This window comes from Malus domestica, chromosome 04 (genome assembly GCF_042453785.1).
Source record: "Malus domestica chromosome 04, GDT2T_hap1".
NCBI lineage: Eukaryota > Viridiplantae > Streptophyta > Magnoliopsida > Rosales > Rosaceae > Malus > Malus domestica.
In genome coordinates, this window is record NC_091664.1 from 21504479 (window position 1) to 21517295 (window position 12817).

Here is a 12817-nt window from a genome sequence, read left to right on the forward strand (position 1 = left end):
TCTTCTCGGTGTTATGATGCTTCTGAAGAAGCGGGTGATGAAGTTAACTCGCACGAAGATGAACTTGTTTTGTAGCAGCGTCAACAAGTTTTGAACAAGCGATCACTTGAAGGTGCTCAGGATGAGAGTGATGTCAATTTTCATCATAAGAAGAAAAAAGTGTATAGGCTTCCTCAATTTAATGGTCGTGCGTCACTTGAGAAAGATGTATGTATTTCCTTCTTTCTTGTGATTTCTTTTACTTTCACTGGTTTAGCTTTTGTTTCTAACATCTTTCTTTGTCTTCTTTATGCTTGGCCTTCTTGTTCCTTTGATTTGGTGAACATGGGCATTCATTCCTTTATGAAAATGTTATTTGGAAGCAGTCTACCCACGGACGAGGAGATTAGAGACCCGCTCGGTGCATAGCTTATTACAAATCAGCCAAGTTGCCCAAGTTTTCCATGTGTAGGTGAAGGTATGCAAGAGCTCGTCCTACGTCCAACACATGTGCTAGCTAGCTCTGAGATCTCTCTTAGAAGGCTCAACCTTGGTGGCACTGAGCAGCTTATCCATCACATCAACCTTCAAGTGGCCATGGATATCTAGAGCCACATTGAGAAGAGGATTTCAAAATGCCCAATGGAGGACCTTGAGTTACTCAAGAAAGACTTGTCGAAGCTTGTTTCTGCGATTGACAACCTTAACGTTGATTCCTCGCTTTTGAGAGTCAATATTTCTGAACTTATGGCCTCCTCAACTGAGTATTCTTCCTTACATGCTATTTCCTCGAAGAAGTTAAGTCCAGAGGTTAGAGCTCCACAACTTGCGGCAATAGACTTATCAATTGCCCAAGTTCGATCTTCTTAGCGAGCTGCTTCGAAAGGTTATCAAGTCACATGGATTTCTTTAGCTTCTGTCCAGGCATGTCTAAAAGCATTGGCCCGTAAGCGAGAGCATTTGGAAATCAAAGCATCACGACTTTAAGGTGTTCTCTCGGAGCAGGAAGCTATACTTTCTTAGCATCGAGAGGAGATTTCACGCGTAGAGCAAGAGAAAGGTATGGCCATGGAAGTGTCCACCTTGTCCTCCACCGATGTGTAGACTTTGAAGACTTTGGAAGGCTTGCTTGAAGACCATCGTCGTAGTTTTAGGGACATAGCTTTCAAGTAGTGTCTTCTGTTCTTTGTTTTTATGCTCATTTCGTAATACGGCATTGTAGCCGAATTCTTCCTTTCAAGAAATAAAGTATTCACATTCTTGAATTTGCTTTTTATTCTTCAAAGTATTTGTGTTTTTGTTGATGATGTGACTGTACTTGAAGTTTTGAAGTTTTTAGTTGCCTACGTACCCTCGGTTGAGGAAGGATCAAGTCATGATGTAGTTAAAAGGAATGATGGATTGCTTTTGACGGTGATTTTGATGATGATTTTGATTTTGATTATTTTGTTTTGTTTTGCTTTACACAGTTTATGCTCTTGCGGGCCATGAGCTTTGGGTATCGTCTTTTTTAAGCTCGTGCGAACAATGAGCATTGGTTGTCACCTTTTAAGCTCGTGCAAATAAGGATCATTGTTGTTGTGTGCAGTTTAGGCTCGTGCAGGCGATAAGCTTTGTGCCTTATGCAGTTTAGGCTCGTGCAGGCGATGAGCATTGCTTGGTTAGTTTAGAAGTAGTAACGCTTCAAGAATCTGCCATTGATGGGGGCGATCTTTAAGCCATCTTCCGCTATGATTAAGTAGGAGCCGTTAGTGTAGACCTCTTGTATTACGTAAGGTCCATCCCACTTTGATGTGAACTTGTTTTTTGTTTTGTAAGTTGTGATGATAAGCCTTCGTAATGCCAAGACAAAATCTCCAATTTAGAAAGACCTTGGGCGGACCTTCTTGTTGAATGCCTTGGATAGCCATGCTTGGTAGTATTCCAAGTTTTGTTGAGCTTTGAGCCTTCTTTCGTCGAGTGCTTCCAACTCTTGAAGTCGTAGCTTTGCATTTTCCTCTTCAGTAAGCCTTATTGTATAGCCACCTTAGTGAGGGGATTTGACTTTCGAGTGGCAGAACAACTTCAACGCCATATACGAGAGAATAAGGTGTAGCTTGGGTAGGAGTTATATGTGTTGTCCTATATGCCCAAAGTGCTTCGCTTATTCTTTTGTGCTAGTCTCTCTTTATTCGGCCGATTACCTTTTTTAGGAGGTTGCACATCGTTTTGTTGATTACTTTTGCAAGACTGTTAACCGGAGCATGATACATGGAAGACTTGTGCTGCTTGAACTTGTATTTCTCGAAGAGCTCTATTGATGCACAAAATCGGTGAGGACTTTGGTACAACAGAAAATGTTAAGTTTGTGACCTTCGCTAGATTGCTCCGGTCACTAGTATGGATAAGTATGTAAATAGATAGGGACAGGGAAGCAAACACAAGATGTACGTGGTTCACCCAGATTGGCTACGTCCACGGAGTAGATGAGTTCTCATTAATTGTGAAGGGTTTACACAAGTACATAGGTTCAAGCTCTCCTTTAGTGAGTTCTAATGAAGGATTTAGTACATATGACATTAGGAAATATTGTGAGAGAATGATATCTATTTATAGAAGATAGTTTCTAGTTTCATTCTGACATTGACATGTGTCGTGTTGTGATTGGCTTCTGATGTTGACACGTGTCGCGCTATGATTGGCTTTTGATGTCGACACGTGTCACGCTATGATTGGCTTCCTGGTTGGAGGGAAACTCTTCTGGGTCCTTGACGGTATAACGTTGACCGGTGCTTAGTAGTTTCGAGATTGGTTAAGTATGGTACAAACAAGCTCATCTATGAGTCGATTGGAAAACTGTTTTCCATTGTCAATGATGATGTAGGGAGGCACACCATATCGGTGGATGATATGCTCATTGATGAAGCAAACGACAGTTTCCTTCTTGACTTCCCTTAGGCGTATGGCTTCAGCCCACTTGGAGAAGTAATCTGTTGCAGCTAGAATGTAAGCTTCTCCTGCAGATGACTTTGGTGTGATTAGTTCTACGACGTCTAATCCTCATGCATCAAATGGTTATGAAGCAACTGTAGGGTGTAATGGCTCAGGTGGTTGATGTATGAAGTTAGCGTGGAATTGGTAGGTTTGGCACCTTTTTACGTGTTCCAGGTAATCATTCACTATGCTTGGCTAGTAGTAATCTATTCTCTTGAGCTGAAAGTGTAGTTTTGGTCCAGACTGATGCGCTCTGCATACGCTTAAGTGTGCCTCTTCCATGGCTTGATTGGCTTCTTCCTCACTTAGGCATTGTAGAAGAACTTCTTCAAAAGAGGGTCGGTAGAGTGTTCCTTTGTAGTAGAGGAAGTGAGGTGCTTGTCGATGTATTTCAAATCGGTGTCTAGGATCGTCTGGAAGCTTTCCATGCTCCAAGTAGTTGATCAGTGGCTGTCTCCATTCTTCAGTGTCGACTGGAAGCACTGAGACTATGTTTATGTCATCTAATAGCATTTTAGTAACGAGTAGGATCATCCATCTTTAGCAAACTGGCACGTCGACAGCTTCGTCTTCTTCTAGGGCCATACTTGAGGCTAGGTTAGTGAGAGCGTCCGCCATTTGATTTTCTTTTCTTGGTACATGTTCTAGCGTCATGGCTTCGAACTTTTGTAGTAGTTGAGTTACTAGCCGAAAGTATAGGACGAGATCATCTTTCCTTACTTCATATTTAGTTAAGAGTTGATTGATTATGAGTTTAGAGTAGCTATACACTTCTAGTGTTATGATTTCCATGTCGATCACCATTTAGAGTCTAATGATCAACGCTTGGTACTCAGCGACGTTGTTGGAGTATAGCTCGCTTAGTCGGAAGGAATAGGGTAATACTTGTCTTTGTGGCGACATGAATACTACTCTTACCTCCGCTCCGTCAGTTCGTGCGGATATGTCAAAGAACATTGTCCATGTCCAGAAAATGTTGATGTAGAACACATCCTCGTCAAGCAAGTTGTATGAGATTTTCCAATCAGCTGGGATTGGATGATTGGCAAGGAAGTCTGCTAGTGTTTGTCCTTTGACGACTTTAGCTAAGACGTAGATGATCTCGTATTGATTGAGAAACAATGCCCATTTAGCCAGTCGCCCTGTCAGAACGGGTTTGGACATAACGTACTTGACTGGGTCAACTTTAGCAGCCAAGTGGATAGTATAAGCATGCATGTAGTGTCTTAGCTTTTAGACGACAAAGACTAGGGCAAGGCAAATATTCTCGATCGGTGAGTAATTAAGCTTGGCACCACTGAGAGTTTTACTTAGGTAGTAGAGTGCTCTTTCCTTTTGGTCTTCATTTTCTTGTGCTAAGAGTGTTCCAATGGAACCTTATTGTGTGGTAATGTATAAGATGAACGGCTTTCCAGGCATGGGAGCTCCTAAGATAGGTAAACATTCCAGGTACCTTTTTATGCTCTTAAAGGCATTGCAACAGACGTCATCCTTTATGAACGGAGCCTCTTTCTTCATGAGTCAACTAAAGGGTTGACAACGTCCAGCAAGGTTGGAGATGAAGCGTCTGATGAAGGCTAGCCGTCTTTGTAGACTTTCAGCTCGTGTAAGTTCCTTGGTTCGGGTATGTTTTGGATTGCCTTGATCTTCTATTGGTTTACTTCAATACCACGGAGCTTGACAATGAAGTCGAGGAACTTCCCAGAAGTGACGCCAAATGCACACTTTAACAGGTTCATTTTGAGGTTGTAGTGTCATAGTTTGTTGAACACCATTCGTGGCCAGTGGTTGCATCCACTATGATTTCGATGATTGGTAAGGGAAAGTCATCCTTCGGGCAATCATCATTGAGGTTGTGGAAATCTACGCAAACACGTATTTGTCTAGATTTCTTAAGAACAATAACGATGTTGGAGATCCATTTAGGGTATTGCACCTCTTGAATGAACCCTGTTTTGATTAGTTTGTTAATCTTGGCCTCAATTTGTGGGATGAGCTCGGATCGATATCGTATTTTAGTTTGCTTTATTGGTTGCGTTCCAGTGTGATTGCAAGATGATGCACGGCGATGGTAGGGTTAAGGCCAGACATTTCTTTGTAGGTCCAAGCAAAGATGTCTTTGTACTTCATTAACAGTTGGTAGTACTCATCGATCTGCACTTAGTAGTGCACTTACGAAGATAAGCTTCAGTTTCTCGCTTGTGCCTAAGTTGAGCTCATTGAGATCATTAACCATGGCTTGCCCCCTATCCTCAAGCTATGGCGGCGCAACAGTGACATCTTCCTCGAGGATTTCATCTTCTTTGTCTTCTTGGATTGTGATGTGGAAGACGTCTTGGACCTCCTCTTCAATGCCGTCCTCTTAGGCTTGTTGGCTTGAAGATTGGCCCGTGTGGATGACGGTGCGCTTTTTTAACTTCAGTTGTCCTTTTGTGTCAACTTCCATGGTTGCTTGGCATTTCATCCTTGAAAGTATCAAGCTTTGAACGTCGTCATTGGTTGCTAAACCGTCGAACTTGTCTTCTTTTGGCGTTGTCTTTCTCTTTTTAGAAGGTTGCTTGGTTTCTTCAAGTCTTTCTAAGGCCGGTCGTCATGGAGGAAAGCTAACCGCGTTGCTTTGTTTTTTAAGTTTTGACAACCTTTTGAAAAAAAAGCTTTAGGGTGTTGGCGTGTTAAGCCACTTGAAGACGGAAGTTCGGTCTTAATCACCAATGCGATTAAGTGCCGAAATTCTGGGTTTTGAACGATTCAGTCTATCAAAGACAGACGTTCAAGGGGTGGGTTTAGGCTTATCTTGATTTTGTTCAATGCTCACGCAGATGTGTTGAGCGCTAACGTTTTTTGCTTTGCTTGAAATCTTCACAAGTGTATTTGGTGTAAAGCCAAGTCCAACTTTGTTGTTGTCAACTCTGTAACCATGCTTACTTAACTTTGTTTGAGTCTTTGTGAGGTCACATTCTTTGTGGTTGACAGTGTTTGCATTCTTCTTTCCAAGATTTGAAGAGGAGGCGAAATCGTACCGAGCCTTTGACATGAGTTTGTAGGCGTTTGAGTCGAAACCTTCTTCGGTCCTCTTAGTTGGAGGAGAGCTTGGTTCTGCCCTCTTTGGTAGGGGTTTACAAAACCTTGTGGTGGTTTTGAAACTTTATCATTGCCTAGCCGTGTTAGAGGTAAAACTGCATTTGTCTTGAGTACCTTTACATCGTCTTTATGCAGCTGTGTGTCAGCTTTGCTTGTTCCAATTTTGAATGGGGATTACCCATTCTTTCTTCTCGACATTGGGATTTATCGGAAGACGGGTGTGTTTGGTCCTTTTAAGGGCGTCACACTTCCTTTGATTGCTGTGGGCTTAGCAGGCTCATTGTCGTTTTTGCTTGAAGATGACACAACTTCCCTTTCTTGTTTCTTGGGCATGGCTTGCCACTATTGTTTCTTAGGTATGGCTTTGTCTATGGATTTGATTTCTTCTGGAAGAGCTTCGGGCACCATGTCTTCATCCATGTAGAACTTGGCGTCCACAAAGTGTGATTTGGCTTCCGTAAATGGCTTGGTGTCACCTTGTATCACCATTACTCATTCTCGGTAGAGCTTTAAGCATTGATGAAGGGTGAACAACACTACTCCATTCTTGTGGATCCAAGGCTGTCCTAAGAGCAAGTTGTAGGAAGTTTTTGCATCCATCACATGGAATAGCGTGCTTAATTTGAGTTCGTCAATGGTTATCTCCACTCGGATTATGCCCATCGCTCATTGTCTTCCTTGGTTAAAACCTTGGACTAGGAGGCGGTTTCAGGATAGTTTATCCACCTTGATGCTGATTGTGGTCATTGTTGACTTTGGCATGATGTTTATGGCCAATCCACCATCCATAAACATGCGGTTGATTTTGTTCTGTCTCACGTACCCAAAGACGAAGAGAGGACGGTTGTGAGGCTTTGACCCTAGCATCAAGTTTTCATCAGTGAAGTTGATTGCGTCATGGGTGGCACAACATATGGCATATTCATGTGGTTGAAGCTTCAAGCATTCGTCTTTGCTTACTTGCACCTCGTGGCCATCATGACTTGCAAAGATCACTACTAGTGCTTTTTGCATCTCTTTGGGCAATCGTAGTGCTTCCTCGATGCTAAAGTGTGTCGGCAGGCTTTCTTTGGGTGTGAGGGTATTCACTTCCTCAATGGCAATAACTTTGCCTTTTGAGGGCTCTTTTATCTCCATTTCAACCATGTGACAGGCAACAATAGTGCACTATTGGAAGAAGTCATTTGGGAAGTACTCGTGCAAGGAGAAAGGAATGCGTTGCTCTTGCTCCATAGGTTCCCTTACGTATGTTGGCTTAGCAGCTTTTACGCTTCTTTTGGGCTTCCTATTGTTGAGGCGGCGGTGTTTTCTCTTTTGTTCCACCTTTGGCCGTGTGGCTTGTGGTCTTGGCTTTCTTATCTTTTTGTAGGTTACCAGTGCCCACCCCTTTTCATTGTTGGTAGGCGCATTTTGGTTGCTTACCCCTAACAATTGTTATGCAGAACGTGTTGTATAGCTTAAGCATGGACGAGAATGGTCAAGGTCAAGCTCGATTTGCCCTTGTTGTGCTAGCTTCATGATAAGCTCCTTGAGGACAAAGCACTTACTGACAGGATGATTTACGATACGATGGTAGTTGCAGTACCTAGGATTGTTAACACGATTAATCTCTTTGGGGTGTTTACATTCAGGTAACTCAATCACCATCTTTTCCAGCAAGTCGTCTAGCATTGCAGCCACGTCAGAGTCAGGAAAAGGGTACGTCTTCTGCTTTAGTTCCCTCAAGGTGTTTTTGCACATGTCTTGGGTGCAAGAAGGCTCACCTCTCTTTATCTCATTCATTTTGTTTTTGGAGGAGATCTTGACGAGCGCAGATGAGGTCTTGATAAGGGTAGTATGGATGGCAAAAGCTTCATTGGTGTGCTTTTTCCTAGTCTTGTCTACATTTGGGGCGTATACCTTATTATTTTTGAAGTCGGTGATCGGCTCTTTCTTCCCATGATTGGCAATACTCAGCTCCATATCATGGGATCGAGTTGCCAATTCTTCAAATGTTCTCAGTTTTATGCCTTAAAGGATGTAATGTAACCCCCAGTGCATGCCTTGGACACACATCTCAATGACGGAGGTTTCAGAAAGCCGATCTCTGTAATCCAGACTTGATGAACGCCACCTATTGATGTTGTTGATGACAGGTTCATCCTTCCACTGTTTCGTACTTGTTAGCTCCAGCATGCTTACGGTGCGGTGAGTGCTGTAAAAGGGTTGAGGAATTCCTTTTCAAGCTGGTCCCAGCTGTTGATAAACTCAGGCTAAAGGTTGGTGTACCAGTTAAAGGCATTACCTTTTAGCGAGTGCACGAACTGCTTGATGAGGTAGTCTCTTCAATCCCAGCATTATTGCAGGTTTCAATGAAATGAGCAATATGTTGTTTAGGATTGCCTTTTCCATCGAATTGCATGAATTTGGGTGGCTGATAACCCCTTGGCATGCTCAAGGCGTCAATCCTTTTAGAGAATGGCTTTGAGTATAACACGGAATCATGCGAGCTTCCTTCATATTGCGCCTTGATCATGCTTGTGATCATCTCTTACAATTGTTGGATAAAGAGAGATCACGTGAGCGTAATAGCTCGGTCTACCTCTAGCTTCTCCTCATCTTTGTCCATCAGAGGCTCCTCCTTTTCATAATTTTCCTTTGATTCAGTCATCAAATTTGATGTAGATGCGTAGGTTGTTGATCCAAGGGTTGTAATAACTTGATCTCGGATGAACGATCGAACAATTGCTTCAAGTTTTGAACTTGAAACAATGCGTGGATAGTCTTTACCTCTATGTTTGTGTATGACATGCGACAACGGTGATGTTGATGTGGGATTTTGTTGATTCAAGGGTCTTGGCAACTTGATCTTGAATCGAACATCGTTACAAGTTTTAAGCTTTCATTCTGATTTTGGGAGCAATTTGGGCCCCTTACCGATTTTAAGGAGATTTCTTTCACTGTATTTTAGGAATGCTTTTGAGCTTCCTTTGCTTGATTTGTGCTACATGTCATTGATAACTTGTCCATTTGTGATGAGTCATATGCCACATAGAGCTTTGTGATGCATCATTTGCATGCAACGAAATTTACAGGTCTACAACAGATAATATCGTTTGTTTAAAAAATATATTTGTTTAATGCTAGAAGCCCTTAGGAACTCCTTTTTTACTCCTTATTCCTTATATTTAGGAGCTCTTAGTCATTTTGCTAATCTAGGAGCACGATAGAGTGTGATCAGAGATGGTATTTTTCAAATTCTTCCTAAATTTTAGTTAGATTCTCATTTTGGAAGCCCACTGTTGTTGGACTTGAAGAAGGGCAGTAATGGAAATCCCCGTGATCTCTTAATCTGTGCAGACAATCAACTGATGAATATTGCTCCTCCATCATCTTATGGCACTTCACCAACTCGCCCTATAATATACAAGTAGTGGACAAATTACCAGTCAGTACCAGGAATAAAATGTTAGATGTTAATCAGCAAAAGAAAAGGGGAAATTAAAAAGGGAATTTGATACTGAAATTAATTAAGTGACCTTTTGGTCATGATCCAATAGACTTGTAAGACACGTGAGGTAGGCATTGCCCGATATGGCTGCTGAAAGTTGTATCTTATCCAGACTGCACCTTAGAGCAGATATTGCAACCACACTTGGCCTATAATCCAGAAACTTGGAATCTGGAAAGTTCATAATAATTTTTGTTTCTTAATTATGTGTACTATCAGAAAATAAAAACAGTGAGTCGTTTTATAATTATAATCGATATTACTACTCTAAGTTACATTAAAGAAAGGTGAAGAGCTTCAACACTGGACGTAATGAGTTGAAAGAAAAACTATATTCACCAGGGTAATCCAGCCACTTGTAGTACAAGTGTTTTAAGAGTTTCTATAAATTTGAGAAATTAACGTATAAAATAAAGGATAATTTAGAATTAATAAGTATCACTTGGTGTAAATTTTATGAATCTCATTGATTGAATTATATAAATCAGTTACCATATATAGGGTTGCATCTAGAGTAATTTAAGTAATTAACCAACACTAATTACTATTACAATACTTTAGGAGTAAGTCATCTAGAAGAAGTGTGAAATAAAAGCCTTTCTAACACTTGGGAAAAAAGGAAATTTAGAGTTAATAATGGATATACCGGATACATACATCAAATAATTAAGTTCGAAAAAACATACCCGAAATAGCTCGAAGAAGCAAATTGTTGAGTAGGGCAATGATCTCTTCATGAAGTTGGGGCTTCAATGAGTCCAGAAACCATGAAAACAGTTCTAGGTAAGAGTAAGCCGTTGTAGAAGCAAGGCGCCATCCTAATGCATTTAGCACCATCATTTCCACCCGTTGGATTGTGCTTGGCTCAAATGAATGTTCCAGATCTTCCATTTGCGATCAATGAATCAACACAGTAATTAAACCTTTGCAGGAACAAATAATGGTGTCATTCTTCATTAATAATGCAAATAATTAACGAATAGGTTATCACCTGAATTTCAAGCATGGAAGGATTGTAGGTATCACTGAACTTGGAGGCAATAGATAAGCAGGCAATAGACACCAATTCCACCATCCAAATTTCCATCCCTGAAAATACATACATGTACATAGATATTAAGTCAGATTTCCTTTCAATTTTGCCCAATACATAACTAATTAAACAGATTTCCTTTCAACTCGGATTAATTAAACTTAAAAGCATTATAAATCATGTATTCCTTACATTGCAATGGTTCGTGGATATGAACCGATCAAGGTAATTTGCAGCATAAAAAACAGTTCCAAGGGAGAGGTTCAACCGACTTGAAGACTGAAAACACAAACAAAAGAATTAAATAAATATTTAGCACTACTACCATGATAATTTTCAAATATATACCTTAAACATATACATATACATACATACATACATATATATATATATATATATATGCGTGTGTGTGTATTGACCTTGATGAACCATTGAGTGCTTTTTAACCTAGCAATGACCAAATTATTCGAACACAGGTTATCGAGGTAATTAGGTTCAGGCATATAGCTCTTCTCCTTCTCCATGCATATGGTCAGAGCCTGCTCATACTCTTCCTTAGTTGTATACATTAATATTGATCTACAGTAACTTTTTGAACCAAAGTTATTGCCAGGGATAGTTTCAGTAGTCGCTGCAGGGCTTGAAGGGCATACCTCATCGCAAAGCAAACTTTCTATGCAAATCATGTTTTGAATAATATAAAAGAAGCTATGGTCACTAGCCAGTCTAAAAAATGTACTCAGTTGTTTCAATAACAGGGTACTCGATCGAGTGAGAGATGAGCGGTTTGAGAAAACGAAATTAAGAAAAACTTGGAAGATGGTGAAAAGAGGGAAGTTGAGGGGAAGTTATATAAGAGTTGGTGGGTAGTTACAGTCTTACAGACAGATAGAGAAATAAAAAGAGGGACACGCCCCTCATGAAATGGGGTAAATGCAGTCCGAATAGTAGTGGTAGTGGTGGGTTAAGAAATTGTTTTAGGCTTATTATATTAGTACCCCACAAATTGTTGAATAAACCTCACATACTTAATACACCTCACATTTACTTTTTCAATTAAAAATTATCTTAATACACCCCACTTCCTTCCCCATAATACCCTCACACCCCACATTCTTAATATACACCTTACATTTTCTATACACACCCCACATTTTTTATACACCCCACATTTCTCAAATCTTATAACAATCAGTTTTAATTTTGCCGAATGATTTCAAATTGAATGATTTGAAAAAATGTTTAGGTTCATTTGAATGTTTTTTCAATAACAATAATAATGATTTCAAAGCTTTCGAAACACCGATTTCGTGTTCCATTCGTCAAAAATAATTTTTCTTAATCAACATGTTTGTAGTTTCATTGCTTAGGGTTTTATTCAACAATGGAGGGTGTGAGAGGTTTTGAGAGTTGAAGTAGATAAATAATGCGTTAAAAGTTATTATTTTTATTAATTTTTAAACCTAATAAGGTCAAAATTGTCATTGCATAGTAAAGTAAATAAGTAATTAATATTAAATTCTAATGTGGGGTGCGTTCAATATTTTGTGGGGTGCTAATATAAAAAGCTTTGTTTTATATTATTTTTGTTATATATTGGTGTTTTTGTATTAAATTAGCTAGGGTTTTATTCTGAACGCTACCAATTGCGTGAGTCCATGCACGAGGATGGCTCTGTAGGCTACGTAGTGGACTAAATGCTCTCTCTCTCTCTCTCTCTCTCTCTCATCGTCCTCCCTTCAATGCAGGAAACGAGGGCAGAAGCTAATAAGGTTTGTGACTGATGCGGTGGTTTGGTTTGGTTGGCACTGAACTTGAGAATAATATTTAGAGACTCAAATGTGGGCCCCAGTCTCAGTGTTAATGAGTGGGTCTTCGTGATAGTCTTCAACGCTTGATCATGAGGGCCTTGGTGGTTAATGGTGACGGCAAATCCCTCATCTCATCAGTCATTTCTCTATTGGGACAAATTGCTAGTGCAAGATCAATGATCTCTAATTGAATTGAATCTCTCTACAGTCTCCACCAACAAAAGCTGCTAATTCAATGGTTTAGATGTTCATCCTTGAAGCCTGGACAGTTGGATTGGGACCACTAGGTCCACAAGACATATTCTCTACTAGCAGCATTTAGGTTTGTAAACGAGCTGAACCACGAATAACATTTTGCTCAAGGTTTGGTTTGTTTAATTTTTTTTCAAGCTCAAACCAGGTTTGGTTTGCTTCTTATACAAGCTCGAGTGGGCTTAAAAACTTCAAACT

The 12817-nt window shown here is 40.3% G+C and overlaps 1 protein-coding gene across 1 annotated transcript; it reads right to left on the bottom strand.

The window, feature by feature from the left end:
- Window positions 1-9122: 9122 nt before the first annotated feature.
- LOC114824507 (putative cyclin-D7-1) lies at window positions 9123-11322 on the bottom strand. Its single transcript, XM_029101659.2, has 6 exons — window positions 10976-11322; window positions 10749-10835; window positions 10515-10612; window positions 10210-10421; window positions 9552-9694; window positions 9123-9429 (listed from the first exon to the last, which is right to left on the bottom strand). Exons 1-6 carry the CDS (start codon window positions 11240-11242, stop codon window positions 9277-9279), a joined length of 960 nt encoding a protein of 319 aa, XP_028957492.2. The 5' UTR covers window positions 11243-11322; the 3' UTR covers window positions 9123-9276.
- Window positions 11323-12817: the final 1495 nt, after the last annotated feature.

Excerpts from the sequence above, each read along its gene's own strand:
- LOC114824507 (XM_029101659.2), bottom strand. The coding sequence starts at position 11,242 with ATGATTTGCATAGAAAGTTTGCTTTGCGATGAGGTATGCCCTTCAAGC. Across the intron at positions 10,613-10,748 it reads TATCCACGAACCATTGCAAT|GGATGGAAATTTGGATGGTG; the intron begins GTAAGGAATACA and ends ATGTATTTTCAG. Across the intron at positions 9,695-10,209 it reads GCTTCTTCGAGCTATTTCGG|ATTCCAAGTTTCTGGATTAT; the intron begins GTATGTTTTTTC and ends TGAACTTTCCAG.